The sequence below is a fragment of the Lygodium microphyllum genome, chromosome 8 (genome assembly GCF_053477565.2).
Source record: "Lygodium microphyllum isolate KBCC chromosome 8, Lygodium_microphyllum_v1.1.10, whole genome shotgun sequence".
In the NCBI taxonomy this organism is placed as follows: domain Eukaryota; kingdom Viridiplantae; phylum Streptophyta; class Polypodiopsida; order Schizaeales; family Lygodiaceae; genus Lygodium; species Lygodium microphyllum.
This window is the reverse complement of record NC_141142.1, coordinates 137,635,592-137,655,418: the sequence shown is the minus strand read 5'-3', so window position 1 is coordinate 137,655,418 and position 19,827 is coordinate 137,635,592. Positions and strand designations below refer to the sequence as shown.

At 41.1% G+C, this 19,827-nt stretch overlaps 1 protein-coding gene across 1 annotated transcript in view; it reads left to right on the top strand.

The window, feature by feature from the left end:
* The window catches only part of ABCB25 (ABC transporter of the mitochondrion 3), a 203,232-nt gene that overhangs the window by 71,269 nt on the left and 112,136 nt on the right, over positions 1-19,827 (top strand). Inside the window, exons 8-9 of the mRNA XM_087683610.1 lie at positions 8,294-8,377; positions 8,474-8,534. Coding sequence (XP_087539736.1) covers positions 8,294-8,377; positions 8,474-8,534 — 145 coding nt within the window. The remainder of the gene's footprint in view (positions 1-8,293; positions 8,378-8,473; positions 8,535-19,827) is intronic.

The following is a 19,827-nucleotide window of genomic DNA, read 5'->3' as shown; positions in this document are numbered from 1 at the left end:
AGACGGAGGATAATCTTGCAGATTTGTTTATGAAGGCGCTTCCCCAGGCTCTTCTTCGGCAGCATTCCAGATCCCTTAGTCTTTTGACCCATCCAAGATCTGAGAGGTGTTGTTAGACTGTCATTTCTTGGATAGTCGTACGGCAGAGGACATGTCAGCAGAGGACACATCAGCAGTTGGACAGCAGGCAGTGTACAGGTGCCACATGGCACAGCAGGTATAGGTGCCACGTTTATGGTCAGTCGGACAGATTATGCATTATTTTAGGTGCAGTGGGCTGCATTAAACGTGCTGCTGTGATTGCTATTTTTTCTAGCTATAAATAGCCAGCTCCTGGTGCACACTTGTTTTGTCATTATTCAATGATTCAGATTCTGATCTTGAGATCTGTTGGCTGAGACAGATTGTGCTCGGGCTGACAGAGATCGAGGTCATCAAGTTGGAGACACACGCAGATATTTCCTCTGCCCCCGTGTATTTTTGCACTCTTATACAACATACCACACTGTAGATTTTCTGCTTTTACACTCTCCTTTTCTCTCTCTCTCTCTCTCTGTGTGTGTTCACTCTCTCTCAGTCTTTGTCCTACGCTTCTGCATCGCTGCACTCTGATACTTGGGGGTAGACGCATGTTCTCTGGTGGGGTAGGGAGCAAAGGACCATACCAACAAGCATTTGGGGGGGGGGGGGGGAGGAGTTTCCGGTGATGTTGAAAGAGGAGCACCCAATGGTCTGTCCATTCGGTGGGGTAGGGAGGAAAGGTCCATGTCAACAAGCATTCAGGGGGGGGGGGGTTTGTGGTGATGTTGGAAGAGGGGCACCTACTGGTCTATCCATTTGCTTGTGGAGAAGTCATGGCACCAGAGTTTCAACTTGTAAAAGGGGGGGTGGGTGGGAGAGGAAGAGAAGTTTATCTTTGTCTCCTAGTGATACAACAAAAATGAAGGGGGGAAATCAGTAGATGATGTCGAATGTGCAACCTATCTTTGCCTTCTTTGATGTAGAGGATTTTTGGGACCTTTGTGGCTCACTGAGCGGCTTTGTCTCTGATACCATGTAAGAATAACGGATATGCTTTGATAGCATGCCAAAATATGCGACGGTGGTGGAGAGAGACAATAGGGTTTGCGGGGAGAAACACACAATATGTACGACAAACATTGAGAGAGAAGAAAAACTCAGAATCATAAGAACACGATGATGATACACTAAATCATGCTATGCGAAGAAAAACTGATACAATGGAGCCGAAGCTCAGAAGATAACTGCACTGTCTTGTTTGAATCAAGCAGTAGTACGCGTGGGAATCTGCACAGTGAAGGGAGCGAAGCATAGTCCTTTGGGTAGTGGTCTATTGGAGTAATCACTGGAAGGTGAAGGCAATTGTTGAGGGAGCGAACCACTATTCTCTGATGCCTTCAAAGATTAGGAAGATGATTACCAGTTGTAGAGGGACCGAACCACAATCCTTAGACGTCGGGAGTGAGCTTGGGCAGCAAAACACAAATCTGAGAGTGTGTCAGAGCTGTCAAACGGAGGGAGAGCAGTCCAAATATTAATGCTAGTAGATGGATGATGATGCTAGATGAAGGGACAGCCACTAGGAGGGTAAATGTAGCCTCTAAAGGTTTGTCAACCCAAAAACGCAGGTACTTGGGGCTACAGAAACTAACATCGGATGTGGGGTAATGCTAGGCAAGAAGATCTTGAGGCCAGGCTTGGGAAGGTGATGCTAGATGTGGAGGAGGTCTCTAGGCAGCTAAATGCAAATTTGGTGAAGCTTGAAGGGAGTGAAAGAGGTTGCTATCTATGGAAGATTGACGCCAAGGTAGCAGTGCAATGTCCTCCGATAGGGGTATGGGTTGTAAGGGCTTTGTAGCTATACCATGGCATTGGAGCTAGAAACACCTATATGGGGAGTAGTAGTTAGTGAAGCTTTGCTTGGGATGTGCTTCTATATGTGATTCCCTATGCTCAGTGGTGAACTCTCACATGTGCAACATCACAAGGGTGTAGTCTTGAGATGTGCCTCAATGTTGTGTCTTTCTATATCATGAATATGAAGGATTCCTTATTGATATATCTTGTGTGCCTTTCCATTGTGCCAATTCTCTACATCATGACAAGTTATAACTTGATGTCCCATGAAGGTTCGTAACGCTTGGTATTAGAGCAACTCTAGCATGGAGCATACTAGCTTGAGAGGGCAGTAAGCTCACGAATGCGGAGGAGATCCTACCATAACACGTCGCGCAACGCGACGCGATAAGACACGACACGATGTGACACAATGCAACACAACATGGTGCGATGCTCCACCTCGCGACGTTTCCCCAGGCATGTTACTTGCTGAAAATTGAGAGAGAACTTGGAGTGCCAACAAAGTTGAGAAGGAGCCATGGCATGATAGGGATGTGTGCATACCATTCAAAAATGTATTGGAGAGAGTTGAAGCTATGGAAGGACACTTTTTTTGAAGAGGAGGATGAGCTATGTCACTGGTTCAAAATCACATACAAGAAGAAGGAGCTACGGCTCAAACTGATCGAGCAGACAAAGAAGACCATCAAAGCACTAAAGAAGACCCACAAAAGAGCTAGATGAAGACCTGGAGGAGGTCGACTACCAGTTGATCATGGTGTGAGAGAGAGCTAGACTATGGCAAGTGAAGATGGCATGAGACCTCAACATAGTGCTACAAGGAGAAATCATGTTGAGGTGGAATTGGGAGATTGCCTCTGGATCTGAAGAAGCCAAAGAGCAGGCCAACCCATACTTGAAGCAGATGAGAGCTAGAGAGTCCAAGAGTTGAAGAATAGAGTGAAGTCAACCAAAGAAGAACAAAGGAGCCAAGAAAAGAAAAAACATGTGAAAGAAGAAGAAGAGTTCTGGTCAACTGAAGATGGAGAAGAAAACAAGGGAGAGGACGATTTTAGTCCAGATCTTGGAATACCTCGTCCCCAACCGGCTACTACTACCCCAACCACAATCCTAAAGATGACTACTAGAAGGCTACTCTGAGGCCAATACCTTTACAACGAATACCCTCTCAAAGAAGATGGATACTACTACCCCGAAGATGTCCCCATCAACTACCATCTGGAAGGAGATTGTCTACACCAACTACCCCTATCTTGAAGAATGCCAACCTGAAGGAATTCAAGCAGAAGAAGAAAAGACAAGAGTATTATGTGAGAGGAGAAGGATGGAGAATGGATGTGAGTTCAAAAGTAGAAAATATTATGATGGAGTTAGGATATAAGAAAGCAGATGAAGATAGGTGGACATATCAAAAGAATGAGCCCTTGTACCCGTAGTGTGCAGCTCAATTGAAAGAAGAATGAGTGTTAGAAGAAATGGTGTTTGAGAAGGGGGAGGATGAGGATGAGCTTGATCTTGATCTTGCAGCACCTCCACCTATTGAGATTGAGGGTCAGATCAGGTTGGTGCCCTCCTTTGAGGCACGGGATGCCTTTGATGAAGATGATGATGGAGAAGTAGATGAGGAGATGTCTTAAAGAATGAGAATGGAAGGGTGAAAGCACCTTGGGCAGGGGATCCGCTATATGCAACCAATACTTTAGCTTTAGATGACGAGATAGATAAAGAAGAGAAAAGTCAAGTGTTAGCCGATAAAGAAGAAGAAAAGGGAGAGGATGAGCTCAGCCCAGATCTTGGAACACCTCTACCCCAACAAATTGAAGAAGAAGAGAAAGGCGACGAGGAGCTTAGCTCAGATCTTGGAACACCTTGACCTTGATAACCAATCAATCTGTCAAAGTTCAATGATGATAGGCTAGGAAGAGAGTTGAAGGAGAGAATTGTGAAAATATTGGATGAGATAGAAGATGATAGGAAAGAAGAAGAAAATGACTTATTAGATGGAGCCATAGAGACGATTAAGAAAAAATGGAAACAAGAAAAGAGAAGAAAGCATATAGAAGAACAAGTAGAGTTAGCTAGGAAGTAGTTAGAAGAGAAAGAAAATATAGAGCAAGATATGTGGAAGCAAGTAGAAGAAAACAAGAAGAAGAAAGTTAGGAAAAAGATTGAGCAAGTAGAAAGAGAGAGAGGAGCCAAGCTAGAAGAGCGAGTGTGGAGAGGTAGAAAGCCAAATGAAAAAGATAGGCTAGAACAAGAAGAGCGAGAAAAGATAGACCAAGGCATTAAGACCAAGGAAGAAAAGATAGAAGATAACTTAGACTTAGGTAAGAACAAGAAGGAAGAAGAGGAGCAAGAGTTAGACCTAGGCAAAGAAGGCCGAAACGAAGAAGGAAAGATAGAGAAAGAGGAGAATGAGAATGAGAAGAAAAAAAAGGCGAAACTATGTGCCAATAAACGAAGGCAGGCCCCTAGAGCCAAGATGAGAACGAGAATGTCTCCAAAACCCCCCAAGCTACACTCGTAGTGGCTAAGGATGAAGCAAACCAAGCTTTCTAACCAAGGCCACATCCCATTCCAACCAACTCGAATCAAAGTAGAAACCAAGTGCACTTCAGCAATGGAGTCATTGTCTATGCCTTTGAACTTGAAGAGGCAAATCCTTATGAGCTTGGACAAATTGAGTTAGAGGATATCGCCTCAAAGAAGGGAGAGCATGAGGGAGTGCTTGCAATATGATTCGGCCAAGTTAACATGTGCTATGGAAGGGAACCTTCCTAGTTGAGTAAAGATTGAGATCTCGGCATTCAAGCCGCACACAATGCAAGGCGTTGTCATCCCAATCCTATGGATCCATGACACACCAAGCACTTCAAATATGGGCGTCACCCCAACAACTTCAATGATACCTTTGCTTTTGCAATCCTCAATTCGGTCTAAGTGTGACGACTTAGTCTATGCCCCCCCAAGAACTTCAACTCCAAATGAGGCTAAGAAGAGCCAAAGAGGTGTCCTGCACCAAGACTGCACCTTTCATGCAAAAAGACAAGCTAAACCAACTAGTTTGTCTAAGTTCATGGCAAGCAAGCAAGATCTGGCAAAGAGGCCAAGGAGAATAGCCCAGTATTTTGGCAAATGAACCAAGAGACCCAAGTCACCAAGGCCCAAGGCAAATACAAGAAGAAAGGGAGGGATTGCACAAGGAGCAACCCAATGGACTACCTCCCTCCAAGTGTGGCGCAACATGGCACCAATCGAGTCACCATGCCTTGACCTCAATAGTGCGACAACTTGGGATTGCGACTACAAAGTTTGGCATGCAAAGCCATAAGCGCCAAGCCAAATAAAGTTAGGACTATGAAGCCTCCACTCCTCAAATGTAATTGAGTTGAGGGTGGATTGGAATGAAAAAGAATAAAAGAACTAAGGTAGACCATGGTCAACTTGATAGAGAAAGCTGTGCTAAGACCCCCAAGTCATAGTGCGGCAGATAGTGACTAGCTTACTAGAAAAGGGTGTGTTAAGATCCCGCTAATGAGTCAAGTCCTAGACCGGTAAACACTGATCAGGTTGATAGAATGAGCTGTGTTAAGATCCTGGAATGAGTCAAGAAAACCACCCTTAGATTGCTAAGGACAACAATCCATTAAGCGGAGTTGTGTAAGGGCTTTGTAGCTATACCATGGCGTTGGAGCCAGAAACACCTATATACGAAGTACTAGTTACTCAAGCTTTGCTTGGGATGTGCTTCTACATGTGATTCCCTATGCTCAGTGGTTGGTGAACCCTCACAGGTGCGGTGGCATGAGGGTGTAGTAGTGAGATGTGCCTCAATGTCGTATATTTCTATATCATGAATACAGAGGATTCCTTATTGATATATCTTGTATGCCTTTCCATTGTGCCATTTCTGTGCCTCATGACAGGTTATGACTTGAACTCCCATGAAGGTTCATAATATGGGCAGACTGAAGTGGGTTTTGGTGGTGGTGGTGAAAAAATGATCAAAATGTGGACATCAGCCCTTTTTGGGGCTGTTAGTGAGAAACCCTAAAATGAAATGTGTAATTTGAAGAAGTGGTTTCTCAACACCATGAAGATACCTTGAAAAATAACATGGTGTAGCAAATAGAATCCAAGCAAAGAATAAAGAGTACACAAGAGCTCAAAGAGATTTAATTTTCTTTTATTGCAAATGAATTCATACAATGATGGCTTTGTCTACTAGTGTGCTTTCATGATGAAGCTTAGATGGTGATCTAGATGGATTCTATGAACTTTGATTGGGTGAATGGATGATAATGGTTTTGAGATGCCTTTATTTTTACTAGCCTATGGAGGGTGGTTAGTCGATGTGATTGAGATGCCATATTATTAACTTGCACTAGTTGGCCAAGGAGGGACCCAAAATAGGGGTCCAGTGTGACTTGAGTTGCTACCGAGTTAATTGCTCCATCTAACTTGTAGGCTAGACCCACATAGGTAAGCCGAGTGTCTATTAGTCGAAGGTAGAAGCATAATGTGATACTAATCATTGAAATTCATACATAAATGTTTCTTACGGGTTACTTTAACCAGCCCATGTTTCCATAGTGCTCATTAGCTTTTTGAACCATTGCCTTTTGTTGATCAGCATGCAAGCTTTGACAAAACGGTTTTGGATACACAGCCTTTTTTTGGTGAAGCAAGCTGAATGTATAATTTAATGTACAATAGGTGTTATGGCCAATGAGAACATAAACATATCATACATAGAAACATTGACAAAAAAGCGAATGTGATCGGTGTTCTATCTCATGAAGAGAGAGGTAATCAAGCACAGACTGCTGAAGTGATCTGTGAAAGTGTAAGAGTCAAAAGATAGGTTTTCAAAAATTGCTGTTTAATGCTCAATATCTCACCCAATCAAAGTATTATAAGTTAATCTCAATGCAAGAGGAATGATCTCAAAGAGCCAGAAGTGCTTCCCAATAGTGCCAGTGGGAAACGGAACTCTCGAATATGTTGAGATATGGTCGAGGATGGAGTGAGAGGTTGGGCAGCTCCAATGAACATGTACTGTTTCTCGTGGTGCCTCACGAAATTGGGCACAAGTCGAGATCCTGCCAGGTCACACTTTGCAAGGAAGCTGCTTGCCAGCAAGACACCGGTGAAATGCTACAATAAGAACAGTCTTGATTTGAGAGTTAGCTTGCTTTTCTGAATCCGCTGGAAGATGCTTCTTCCAACATTTCAGGGGTTTATCCATATGCCACAAAAGATTGGTATGCTCTTGGATCCACAGCAGAGAGAAGATGAGGAGATACACCAATTTAGCAAACAATGTAGGTGGAAGTCTGGTACTGGGTGGCTCACTGGAATCTCCAAACTGATATCTTAGAATGCTGATCTAGTGGAGGAATGGGCTCTAATGGAAATATGAGGTTTCTAATTTTGCACTGAACTGGCTGATAAGGCACATTCCAAGTCCATATTTGGCATATGTAACCACAAATGACAGCACATGACCTTTGTCATCAACCACATCCTTATTGAAGTTAATGACCTTTCTTGCACTAAATTTTATTCTTCTTGGCTCATAGGTAGCCAATGCTCGAATAAAGACACTATTGCAGTAAATACTTTTCAAGCACAAAGACTTGCTTTGCTGTATTTGGTGAGGAGTGGCTTCCCATTGAGAGACTTTCCAATTATCGAAGGCTGATGTCAGTATTTGATTGCATAGAGCTGCAAGCACAATAGTCTAGGTTTGCTTTTGTTGCATGAACTCTAGCAACATATAGTTTTTCTGGCTGATGCACGACAATGATATTGAGAATATTCAAACCAGCATGCATAGAGCTGCAAGCACAATAGTCTAGGTTTGCTTTTGTTGCATGAACTCTAGCAACATATAGTTTTTCTGGCTGATGCACGACAATGATATTGAGAATATTCAAACCAGCATGCATATTTAGGAACACACTTTGACAACAACCATCAGCCTTAGTCCCTTCTAATTTGACTTGAGCTTTCCAAACAATGTGCATAGCCATAGACATGAATTTATCACTATCTGATTTTCTCCACATAACAAGTAGAAGAGAAAACTGAATGTATGCCATTATGATGGGTTGCACAATCTTGAGGTGCATATGAAGCGGCCACATGGACAATTTCCAATAATCCAACTTTATTTACATGTGTGCACATATGCACATGAGGAAAGATCATACATGTTAAGTTTGCATATCCTTGTCTACATCAGTCTTGTTTGGTGTTGCGGTAGTTGTATATATTTTCGCTTTCTAGTACTTTGCTTGCTTTGCCTGCAGTTTGTTTAGAAGATCATGTATAAGTCCATCTTTAGAAGTTTGTAATGACAAATAGAGCTAGCACTTACGTTCTTACCATCTCATTATCTATGATTCAGTGGAGAACAAAGTTTAGGCAGCAAATGAACAAAGCTGAGAATGCGGCTAGCTCATTGGCAATTGATTCTCTTATCAATTTTGAGGTAATTACTGAATGCTGTGAAATTTGCAAGTTAGCTTTTCTCAGAATACTCTCTCTTGCGTAAGAGGTTTACTGAAGTTGCTTGATGCATTTGCAGACAGTGAAGTTTTTCAACAATGAAGCTCATGAAGTAGAAAAATATGATGCTTACTTAAAAAGTAAGTGGATCCATTCTTATTTGGCATGAAGCTGATGTGTTTTCAAGTGATTAGTAGTGACTTCTGGCCCACGGGTTTGTGAAGTGTGTAATTATTGACCACACATTACAAACAAGTTCTGTAGAGTAGCACCATAATGTAATCCATATGGATTTGTTTGATTATGCAAAATTCAAAAAAGTTTGTAAGTACCATGGCTGCTGTGTGGAACTATCTTGTGAGAGTCTCAGGCCCTTCTTCTAGTGTGCAATAGCCAATATGGACTCGTTTGATCATGTCAAACTCAAGTGCGTTTCTGTAATTACCATGACTGCTGTATGGAACCATGCTGTGAGACCATCAGGTAATTTTGGTTGTGTACAATTGGAACTCAGTGAGGACATTCTAAAGATTGGGAGCTACACTGAGGAAGACTGCATGCATGTGGACTAGTATATGGGTTCATGCCTAAGAGATGTTTGTGATGTAAAGACAAAAGGTTTAAAGGATCAGTGTGACTGAAAGACTCTAATGGCAGAGTCTATGCTTGACTAGGGGCTAAGAGGATTATTTAATTAATGGCTAAAATTAAGGTTGTAAAGTAACTAAATTTTCAAGAAACACGATTTCCAGAAATGCCGTTTTGGACCTGCCAAAACGGGATGGCCGTATCTGGCTGGAGTTTCTTGGAAATGGCATTTTGGGCAGGTCAGGTGACTGGTAGGCTAAAAGCCCCCTTTTTGGTTTTTGTTGCCTGCTCATTTTGCTTGTTTGTAAAGCTGCACCTGCCCCACCTGCTGCACACCATCCTGTGTTCACCTCGGCAATGCTAAGACCTCTCTTCTCAAAGGGTAAGCTTCAGCTGTGAACATTCAGTCTGTTTTGCAGCAGATTTCAGACCCGATTTCTGCAATTTTCAACCAAAATTCAAGATTTTTTTTGCCTTGCCAGCCATATGCACACTATTTCAGCCCTATCCAATACTTGGTGGAAAATGATAGTGATGGAAGGATGGTTGAACAAGACCCTGTTCAAATGCAAGGTCTTTCTTTGGAGAGTGATCATTGGTGGCCTTTCCCTTGCTTCCACTCGTTCTAAGCACCGAATCTCAAATGGCAACTGCTTTGTTTAATACAATCAGTGCGGAATCTTCACATCATAGGTTTATTTCCTGCCCTTTGGCTAGGAAAGTTCGGACTCTTTTAACAAATATTTGGCAAGTGGTTGTTGGTCTATCGTTGCGCCCTTTTGATTGGGTTTTTGGCTAGGCCAAATATCCCACCCCGGTGCAGCCACATATGAAGGACTTGATTCATTTTTTCAGATTTTGGGGCTGTTGGCATAATTGAATCACTTGGAATGCTTTTGTCTTTGACTCAATCGCGGGCATCCAAGGACACATAGCCAAACTCAAGGGTCTTCTACATTGGCAGTTAGATCTTGTGCAGGATGTTGATATTCTCCCTAGGGAGGATTTAGCTCCTTGGCATACGGCAATCTTTGCTGCTTCTTTGCCGTGACTTTTGTACTCCTTTAGTTATTTGATCTTTTGTAAAGTGAGTTTATGCATGCTGGCCTATAGCCATCTTGCATCTTGTTTTCATGTAATCTTGTACTTTTTTCGAAATTAATACAATTACCTACTACAAAAAAAAAGAGAGAGAGAGAGAGCGAGTTTTCCACGATTGTATGGACTGCATGTGCAAGCCATTGCATCGACTTGATCATGGAGGACATTTGGAAGCTCAAGTGGGTGAAGAGGGCAGTGCTTAAAGCTACATTGATTGTCACCTTTTTCATAGTAAAGGTAAAGGTGTTTGCAATGTATCACAAAAGTAGTAGGTTCAAGTTGTTACCTTCTTTACAGTGAAGGTAAAGGTGTTTGCAATGTATCACGAGTATAGTGCGCTCAAGTTGAAGAATCCTTCTTTGACTCAGTTCACTTTAATATGGCTGCTTTTGGAGCGTCTTTATGAGTTTGGTCTGCCCTTCATCTAAGAGTGGTGTCCACTTTGTGGAATGAGTGGTATGAGCAAGCCATGCAACACTTTTGCTTAAATGAATAGTTTTTGCAAAAGTTTTGTGTTATTATGATTGATGTAACTCCATTTTATAGTTGTTGTGGATGAGTGATTGCAAGGGGTCCACAATGGGTCTTCTCGTTCGCTTCTTCAAAGCAGCAATGGTGAAGATATGGGATTGCACAATGGTTACAGAGACACTGCATGAACATCTCATAGATATAGTAGAGAGGAGATGGAAATAGATGCATAAGCCCATCCCACATCCATTGATGTGTGTTTGCATGGGAAAGAAATCCTTAAAATGTAGATGTGGATAAGGAAGTGTTCACACTAGAACTTAGGAGGGACATGATAAGTGTAACCAACCCCCCTCGAGTGAATGATGTGAATGTATACAACGAATAGGCAGATTAATCCCCAAATGGCATCAAGGCTAGAGCCTCACGAAAGGCTTCAAGCTTCTCTTTAGAGAAAGCTTTTGTAACGACATCTACCAAGCTGTTATAAACCAAGTTAATCTCCCTTACATGGAGTCTCTCTTTGACACACTGATAATGCACCTCAATGTGCTTAGTGCGAGCATGAAAAATGGGATTTCTCGCAATTGCCATGGCAGTTTGACTGTTAGTATAGATAGGAGTGCGTGATTGTTGTCCGACACTAAGAATCAAGATCGACGGCATCTAAGCCATACACATTCAATTGTAGCTGTAAATGCTCCCATGTATTCATCTTCACAGCTAGATGTGGCCACTACAGATTGCTTCTTGCTCAACTAAGAAATACATGAATCACTAAGCATGAAACAATTTCCACTAGTGGACAAACAACCAGCCCAATCACTTTCCGTGAATGCTTGCAAGCAAAGAGAAGTGCCTTTAGGATAAATATGGCCCAATGTTTGAGTTCCTTTGAGATGACGAAAGACACACATTTAACTGCTTGCCAATGTCTAGTACCGGGGTTGTGCATAAGGCGTGCCAATTCAGAAACCCCAAACTGAAGATCCAGCTGTTTTTTAAACAAATATAATAGACAGCCAACAACTTGCTGACATAGAGAGGCATCAAATGGATTTCATGCATCCTCAAGTGTAAACTTGTGGCCTATTTCAATAGGAGTAGAGATAGGCTTGCATTCTTGCATTTGAAAATGCTCAAGGAGCTGTCCAATGTACTTAGACAGTTGCAAAATAATGCCCCCCTCAATTGTAGTAATTTCTATGCCGAGATAGTAGTGCAAGTGGCCTAGATTTTTCACATTAAAAGCATGTTGCAATTTAGCTTTTAAGGTTGAAATTTGTCTCTCATGAGATCCAATCAATAGCATATTATCCACATAAAGAATGAGGATTAAGAGGTTATCCCCATCTTTGTGGACATAAAGCGTGCTTTCAATGTGCAAATGAGTGAAGCCAAGAGCAATCAAATATGCATGTATCTTTTTGTTCCATGCCGTAGGTACTTGCTTTAAACCAGAGAGGGCCTTATGCAACCGGTACACTTTGCTCTTTGAGCCTTTTTGTTAAGGCTAGGAGGTTGTATAACATAAATCTCCTCATGAAGTTCACCATTCAGAAAGCTAGTCTTCACATCTAATCAGTGCATCTGCTTGTCAAAATGGACATCCAAGGCAATAACACTGCGAATGGTGGTCATATGTGAGGTGGGTGCAAATGTCTCATCATTGTCAATCCCATGCCGTTGGGGATACCCTTTGGCAACAAGACATGCCTTTTAGCTATCAATGCTACCTTTAGATTTGCATTTTAATTTGTAAACCCACTTTGTGTCTATAGCACGCTTACCATTAGGCAAGTCACATAACTCCCATGTGCCATTATTATGAATAGAGTTCATTTTTGATTGCATAGCTGCCATCCAATGCTCATCCTCTAAAGCATCATGTAAAGAGACGGGTTCCTCATTGCATACAGTAGCTATGAGTGCTTGTGCAACCAAGTTACACTATGCATGTCGAGTGGTTGCTCCGGTTCTACTCGAAGTGGAATAGATTGTTTGTTGTCCCATAATGGATCTAATCACCATCTAGGGACTGTTTTAGCTTCCCAAATAGCAGCCCTTCTATCAGCCACTTCATAATCAGCAATGCCTTGATCAATGGGCTGAGGTTCAAGCTGCCGTTCACCATGTGTTTGTTGCTATAAACCCTCAATAGGTTGCTGAAATTGACCGAAATTAGGTGCACTTTACTAAAACAATGGCAACAAATTGTTAAACATGTCCATAGGCTCCACATTGGGCTGATTTTTGCAGTCCATAAAGGGCTTACAAGCATGTTCAGCAAATACCACATCTCTACTAACAAAAATCTTGTTCGTAGATGTTGGTATAAGCAATACCCTTACTTTCTGCACTATAACCAATAAAAATGCATTTGACAGCCTTGTCTTGCAACTTATGTCTTCGTGGCAATGGCACCAAAGCATATACCAAACAACCAAAGACACTAACACATGACACTACCCTTCTGATTTGTGCCTCAAAGCATATGCCCAACAATGACAAGTCACATGATGAATCAAGGTAACAAAGTACAAGCATCCTTCGATGGATTTGACATGCATGGGTCCATAAACATCACTATACACAAGCTGTAATTTTTGATCAACATGTTTAGATCTAACTTTGGGAAACGAAGCACGATGATTTTGACAAGTATACAACTCTCATATACATTATGAGTAGGCGCTTTCAACATAGGGAGATCAAGCACCATATTTTTGCATTTGAAGCAAAGCAAATTACCATAATTAAGATGACCAAATTGAGCATGCCATAACTCAATATGATCCATTATGGTGGTGTCAATCTGTAAGGCATCCTCTGATACTCTCCTCTTATATAAATCAAGCTCGCAGAGGCCATTGTACAATGTACAAGTGACAATGAGGGCATCTCCATCACTACAGTCATAGACATTGCATTGATCCATGTGGAATCTAACCAGAAAACCAACACTTGCAATTGCTGAAACTGATAGTAAATTTTTCTTTATCCTAGGCACATACAAGAGCTTTTCAAGCACGATAGTTTTCCTATCTACTACAATAATGGGAATTTTTCTAATGCCTTGAATTGCATACAAAGCATTATTTGCATGTATAACTGATCCTCCCTTTTGTATATTTTTTTTAGCCATTGATAAAGCATGTGCCTGTAAAGAAGGAACCTATGAACAACACATAACAAAAGCATAAGATTGACCAATGCCTAAACTTGCTAAATGTGCTGTTGCATCCTTCACACTTGTTGAATTTTCAGCAATGTTTATGCTCGATTGTTTCCTCTTTTCACTCGATATTCTTTTTTTGCATTCGTCATTAACAGGTTCCTTTTTTTCGGAATAATTGCATCTCTTTTTATAGCACCCTCATTCTCGGTGCTTGAAGAGTTCGTGGAAGAAACTGTTTTGCCTTTATCTTTTGAGTTTGAGGGTTGCCATGACTTCCCTTTATTCTTACGACTATCTACAAATATATGATTTTCCATATTTATTGTTATGTCCCTAGACATTCGGATGGGCGCTAGTAGCATTGGTCATGGTGGTTATGAAGTGACTTAGTGTGAATGCACGATGGACATTTCGGGGTTAGGGCAGTCGAGTCTCATAAATAGGACTCAAGGCCCTATTGTGCACATTCCTTGTGTAGTCACCACTCTTGGACTCTTGGCTTGTAGGTTGACGCATCCGTACATTGGGATGGTGTGAGTTGGTGGTATGGGATACCAACTCGTGGGATGTGGTTGTGGCCCAGAGTGTTATTAGTTGCCAGACCCAGGGGTGAGTACGCTTGGCTCTATGGTTGGTAGTAGTCGAAAGAGAGAGTGTGGTCACAGCTCGACACACTCGATTGATTGAAAAGTGAGGTACAAAGTACAAAGTACAAAGTACAAGGTACAACCCTTAGACTTTAGGTTTGTGTAAGCGACTTAAAGTGTGTTTACACATAGATGTGTGTAATGTGCAATAAGTGACCAAATAGTGTAACATAAATACATAGATGAAAAATAATGTGACTTGGGGGAAAAGCCTCTCTTACGGAGAGTAAAAAGTGCCCCAGTGTTCTACGTGTGGATCATTGATACTCTTGTGTGAGCGTAGGCGTGAGTAAAACCCAACAAACCAAACCCCCTTGGAGTGATAAGCGATCAGCATAAAAGAATCATCCACCAAAGGTGATCAAATTTAAAGCATTGCAAAATACTTCAAATTTGTCGCGAGGAAGAGATCGGTGAAGATGTCTATCTTATTGTTGTTGGTACGATAGTAGACAAGGGTGATATCCCCTGCATGTAGCCTCTCTTTGACAAAGTCATAATGTATCTCAATGTGTTTTGTGCATGCATGAAACACTAGGTTCCATACCACTGCAATGGCACTCTCATTGTTAGTAAACAAAGGAAAAGGAGTAGGCTCCATGACAAATACGTCAAGATCAGCCAACAAATGTCTCAACCATACACATTCAACCGTTGTAGTGAAAGCTGCCTTGTATTTAGCTTCACAAGACGATGTGACAACAGTGGATTGTTTCTTGCCAAGCAAAGAAATGCAAGAAGAGCCAAGAAAGAAATAATTTCCAATTGTAGAGTGACGAGAATCAAAATCTCCAATCCAATTGGAATTACTGTAAGCATGTAACTGCAGCAGCCCCCCCTTGGCATAAAACAATCTAAGAGTCCTAGTGCCTTGCAAGTAATGGAAAACATGCTTCATACCTTTCCACGGTGACATGCGTGGGCTATGCATATATCTACTCAAGGCTGAAACTGCAAACTGAATATCTGGCCTTGTGTTGCATAAATTAATAAGGCATCTGATTGCGGGAGCATATGTATGTCAAATATATCACTACCATCATGCAAAGACAACTTAAGTCTAGTCTCCATTGGTGTGCTATTCTGTCTTACTGGCTTGCAATCCTGGAAGCCAAATCTCTCAAGGAGTTTACCAATATATCTGGACTGTGACAATCCAATGCCTCTAGTATCATGAATACATTGAATGCCCAAATAGTGATGCAAAGGCCCCAAATTTGACATATCAAAAGTTTGTTGCAAATTTTTCTTAAACACTGAAATTTGACCAACATGTGGTCTTGTGAGCAGGAGATCGTCCACATAAAGACAAATGACCAGCAAGGATCCCCCCTCTTTGCATACATAGAGAGTAGACTCTGATGGGCTGTTATGAACCCTTGGTTGAGTAGAAAGGCATCTATTTTGGCATACCAAGCTCGTGGAGCTTGTTTCAAACCATACAAAGCCTTCTTCGGCTTGCATACTAAGTGCTCGGATCCTTTAATTGCAAAACCAATGGGCTGTTGAACATACACTTCTTCTTAAAGTTCCCCATGTAAAGATTTAGTTTTAATGTCAAGCTAGTTTATAATCCAACCATAATGGGGAGCCAATGCGACCATACACTTGATAGTGGCCATACGAGATGTAGGAGCAAACGTCCCCTCATAATCATGTCTTTCTTTTGCGCATAGCCTTTTGCCACAAGTTTGGCCTTGTATTTGTCAATGGATCCATCCACCTTTCGTTTTAGCTTATAGACCCATTTAGTACCAATGGCTTTCTTTCCAATAGGCAGTGTAACTAAATCCCATGTTTGATTCTTCATGATAGAATCATATTCAGCTTGCATTGCTGCCATCAAATGCACACTCTATTGTTCATCCTCAAAAGAATTAGGCTCATCATCATCAAGTGTGTTTGCTGCCATAACAAGCTCCACAGCATTAGCATGATCATGCGGACGTGCTTTCCAAACGATTGTCTTGTAGATTTTACAAGTACCATCTAGGTATATGTCTAGCCTCTTGATTATGCACATGCTCTTAATGAACCTGATATTCAACATCTTGTTGAATATTTAGATCAGCAATAGGCTGAATTTCTACATTATTTAATGGAGCAGTTGGCTGAACATTTTGTTTAGTTCCAGCTGTATCATCAAAAGAAATAGGCAGTAGCCCTTCAAACACATCTTTTGCAGCCTTATATGTGTCATAACTAGCTAGAGATAATTCTGATATTTCATAAAAAATCACATCTCTACTGACAAAAACTTTCTTGGAAACAGGATCATACAATTTGTATCCTTTACTTTCACTACTCTACCCCACAAATATGCACTTGACAGCCTTATTGTCCATCTTTTCTCTCAATACTTTGGGAATATGAGCATATGCAAGACACCCAAAAGTACGAAAGTCACCAATTGAAGGTTTATGGCAGTTCCAAGCTTGAAAAGGCATTATGTTTTTCAATGCCTTAGTGAAGCACCTGTTCAAAACGTGACAAGCACACATAAATTGCCTCCATCCAAAATCCATGTTGCAAATTTTTAGCTTTTAGCATACATTTGGCCATCTGCACGAGTGACTGATTCTTACTTTCTACAACCCTGTTGTGGAGTATATGCAATAGTATATTGATGTACAATGCCTTTTTGTTTCAAAAAATTATTCAGCAAGGAAGACATATATTCCTCCACTCAGTCCGAAAGGAGAGTCATAATTTGGCAGCAATATTGATTTTCCACAAGTGCAGTAAAAGCCAAAAATGCATCATACAATTTTCACTTTTTAACCAATGAATAAACCCAAGAAAAACGTGTAAAGTCATCAATGAAGGTGATAAAGTAATTACATTCACCCAATGACTTTGTTTGCATGGGTCCACATACATCTGAATACACAATCTGCAACCTGGCTGTAGCTCTAAAAGCAACATCATGAGGGAAAGAAAATTGATGCATTTTTTCCAAAATGCATCTCTCACAAATGTGCTCACGAGGTCTCTTCAAGAGAGGTAAGCCTTCTAATATCTGAGTATGCTGCATAAGCTTCAAACTGCCATAATTCACATGTCTCATACGAGCATACCATAACTTTGCTTGTGACATAGCAAGAGTAAGAGTAGATGCCAAATAAACTTATTGATAAACCGAGTGAGCATCTAACTCATAAAGTCCATGACATAATGTGCCAGTGAGTACCGAAGTCAATAATTCCTTATCCTTGACCATGCATTTATCATCATCAAAAGTGACTTGCATTCCATATTTTGCTAAAGAAGAAATGCACAACAAATTCTTCTTTATCCTTGGCACATATAGAGCATCTTGCAAGCGGAGGGTAGAACCATGAATGGCTTTCAAAACAATCTCTCCAATACCTCTAACAAGATAAGATGCATTGTTGGCACATTGGATTGATTTGCCAGCAAATGCCAAGCTGTAATCAACTAAATTGTGTCCCACTTGACCACTATCACCTAAATGTGCTGAGAATTTTCAGATTTCAGCAAGCAACTTGCTGCCCAATACAGTAAGAGTGCTCAACAGCACTAAAAACCAAAAGCCCCAAAATTTGACCATCCAATGTGCGTAATTTATGTATCTTTGTGTCTTGAAATAGCCTTGAAACCACAATACATGTACCAATGTTTGCCAAAGATACAAAAGCCCCAAATTTGTGCACTAAAGCACTTGTTGAAGCAGAAATTGACCTTTCCTTGGAAAATCCCTTTGCTTTGGCTCTGAAATTCTGAATAAAATAATAAAATATAAGTGTGGTAGCTGATGATGTTGCAATCTAGGCCGGAAAGATGCTGAGGTGGCAGTTGACTGTAGACTGCAGAGACTGCATAGAAACGAGGGTGATGTGGCATGGCAAAGCAGCTGGCGGAGCTGATGCAGAACTAGCTAGCAGATTTAGGGGGCAAGACTGGAGCTGAGCTGGTTGGCGGAGCTCGTGCTAAGCTGGTGGAGGATTGAGTTGGCTGTGGCAGACTGTAGGGTAGTGGCTGAGTTGGCTTTGATATCACTTATTTGAGAAGATGGATAGCAGCTCAACTTGTGAGAGTGTGCACGACAATAGAGGGAGAGTGTGTGGTCATAGCTCGACACACTTGATTGATTGAAAAGTGAGGTACAAAGAACAAAATACAACCCTTAGACTATAGATTTGTGTAAGTGACTTAAAGTGCGTTCACATAGATGTGTGTATTGTGCGGTAAGTGACTAAACTGTGTAACATAAATAGACAGATGAAGAATAATGTGATTGGGGGAAAAAACCTCTCTTATAGAGAGTAAAAAGTGCGCCAATGTCCTACGTGTGGATCGGTGATACTCTTGTGTGAGCAAAACCCAAGAGGAAGCAAGGTATGTTTTTTTTTTCGTACTCATGCTCAGGTTTTGTATTGAGTCGATATTTGTGCGCAAGAATTTTTTTGGCGATTTTTGATGAGTGGAGTTCGAGGAGCGGCCATTTCAAGGCTATGGCAGACCATTCTCCGAAGATGAAATCTTGTAGCCTAGATAAGCATGAGAATGCTAATTGATAGCAAATTATGTTGATTTAACACTTAATTTAACAATTAGCATTTAATGCTAATGGCATGATTAATTTCATTGTTGATGTAACACCATTTGTACCCGTAGCCATGAGGACATTGTCTCTTCAATTTCAATCCAATTTCTTTAAAGAGGAGAAGAAGGAACATGATGAGATAAACATCGATTCATGGCTAGCGAAATGGATGACGTATTTTGATTTGTATCAGTTGGACTCTTATAAGAGCACATCAGGCAGATATAAATTATACTACAGGGAAAGGCATACGCTTGGTGGATGGGTCTACGCCCTAAGCTAATAACTTGGGTTGGTTTTCAATCCGTTTTTAGCAAAGGTTTCGTGACGGATGATCGAATTGAAATTTTTCGAAAATTATTTGAGCTTGATATGGAAAAGAAGAGCTTGGATGCTTACTCTCAAAATTTTAAAGATTTATTGCATAAAATGAAGGTCTTAGATGATCCTCAAGTGTTGCTTTACATGCAATATCTCTTTGGATTGTTGTCGGACTACCATAATGAGGTGCTCCATAATCCTCTTCACGTGCTCGAGGATGTCTATAGGTATGGGAAAAAAAAAAGACAACACTTTGGTTGCAAGTAGAAGCAGCCAGTTGACTAGGGGTTTCCATTGAGCTGCCCCAAACTTGAAGTAAAAAAAATCATCTATCTTGGCAGAAACTCGTTAGCCGAATTCACAATTTCATAAGAAAAAGGATGGCAAGTGTAATGTCACTCGTAGTGAGGATAACTTAAAGGGTTGTTGTTTTGCTTGCTATTAGGTGGTTGGGTCATTTTTGTGGTGATTGCATGTCTCCCCAAAACAAAAAGGTGAAGTCTACTTCCAAGATCTCAATAAATACTCTTGAGATTCTAGGTATTTCTTCTAAAATCATC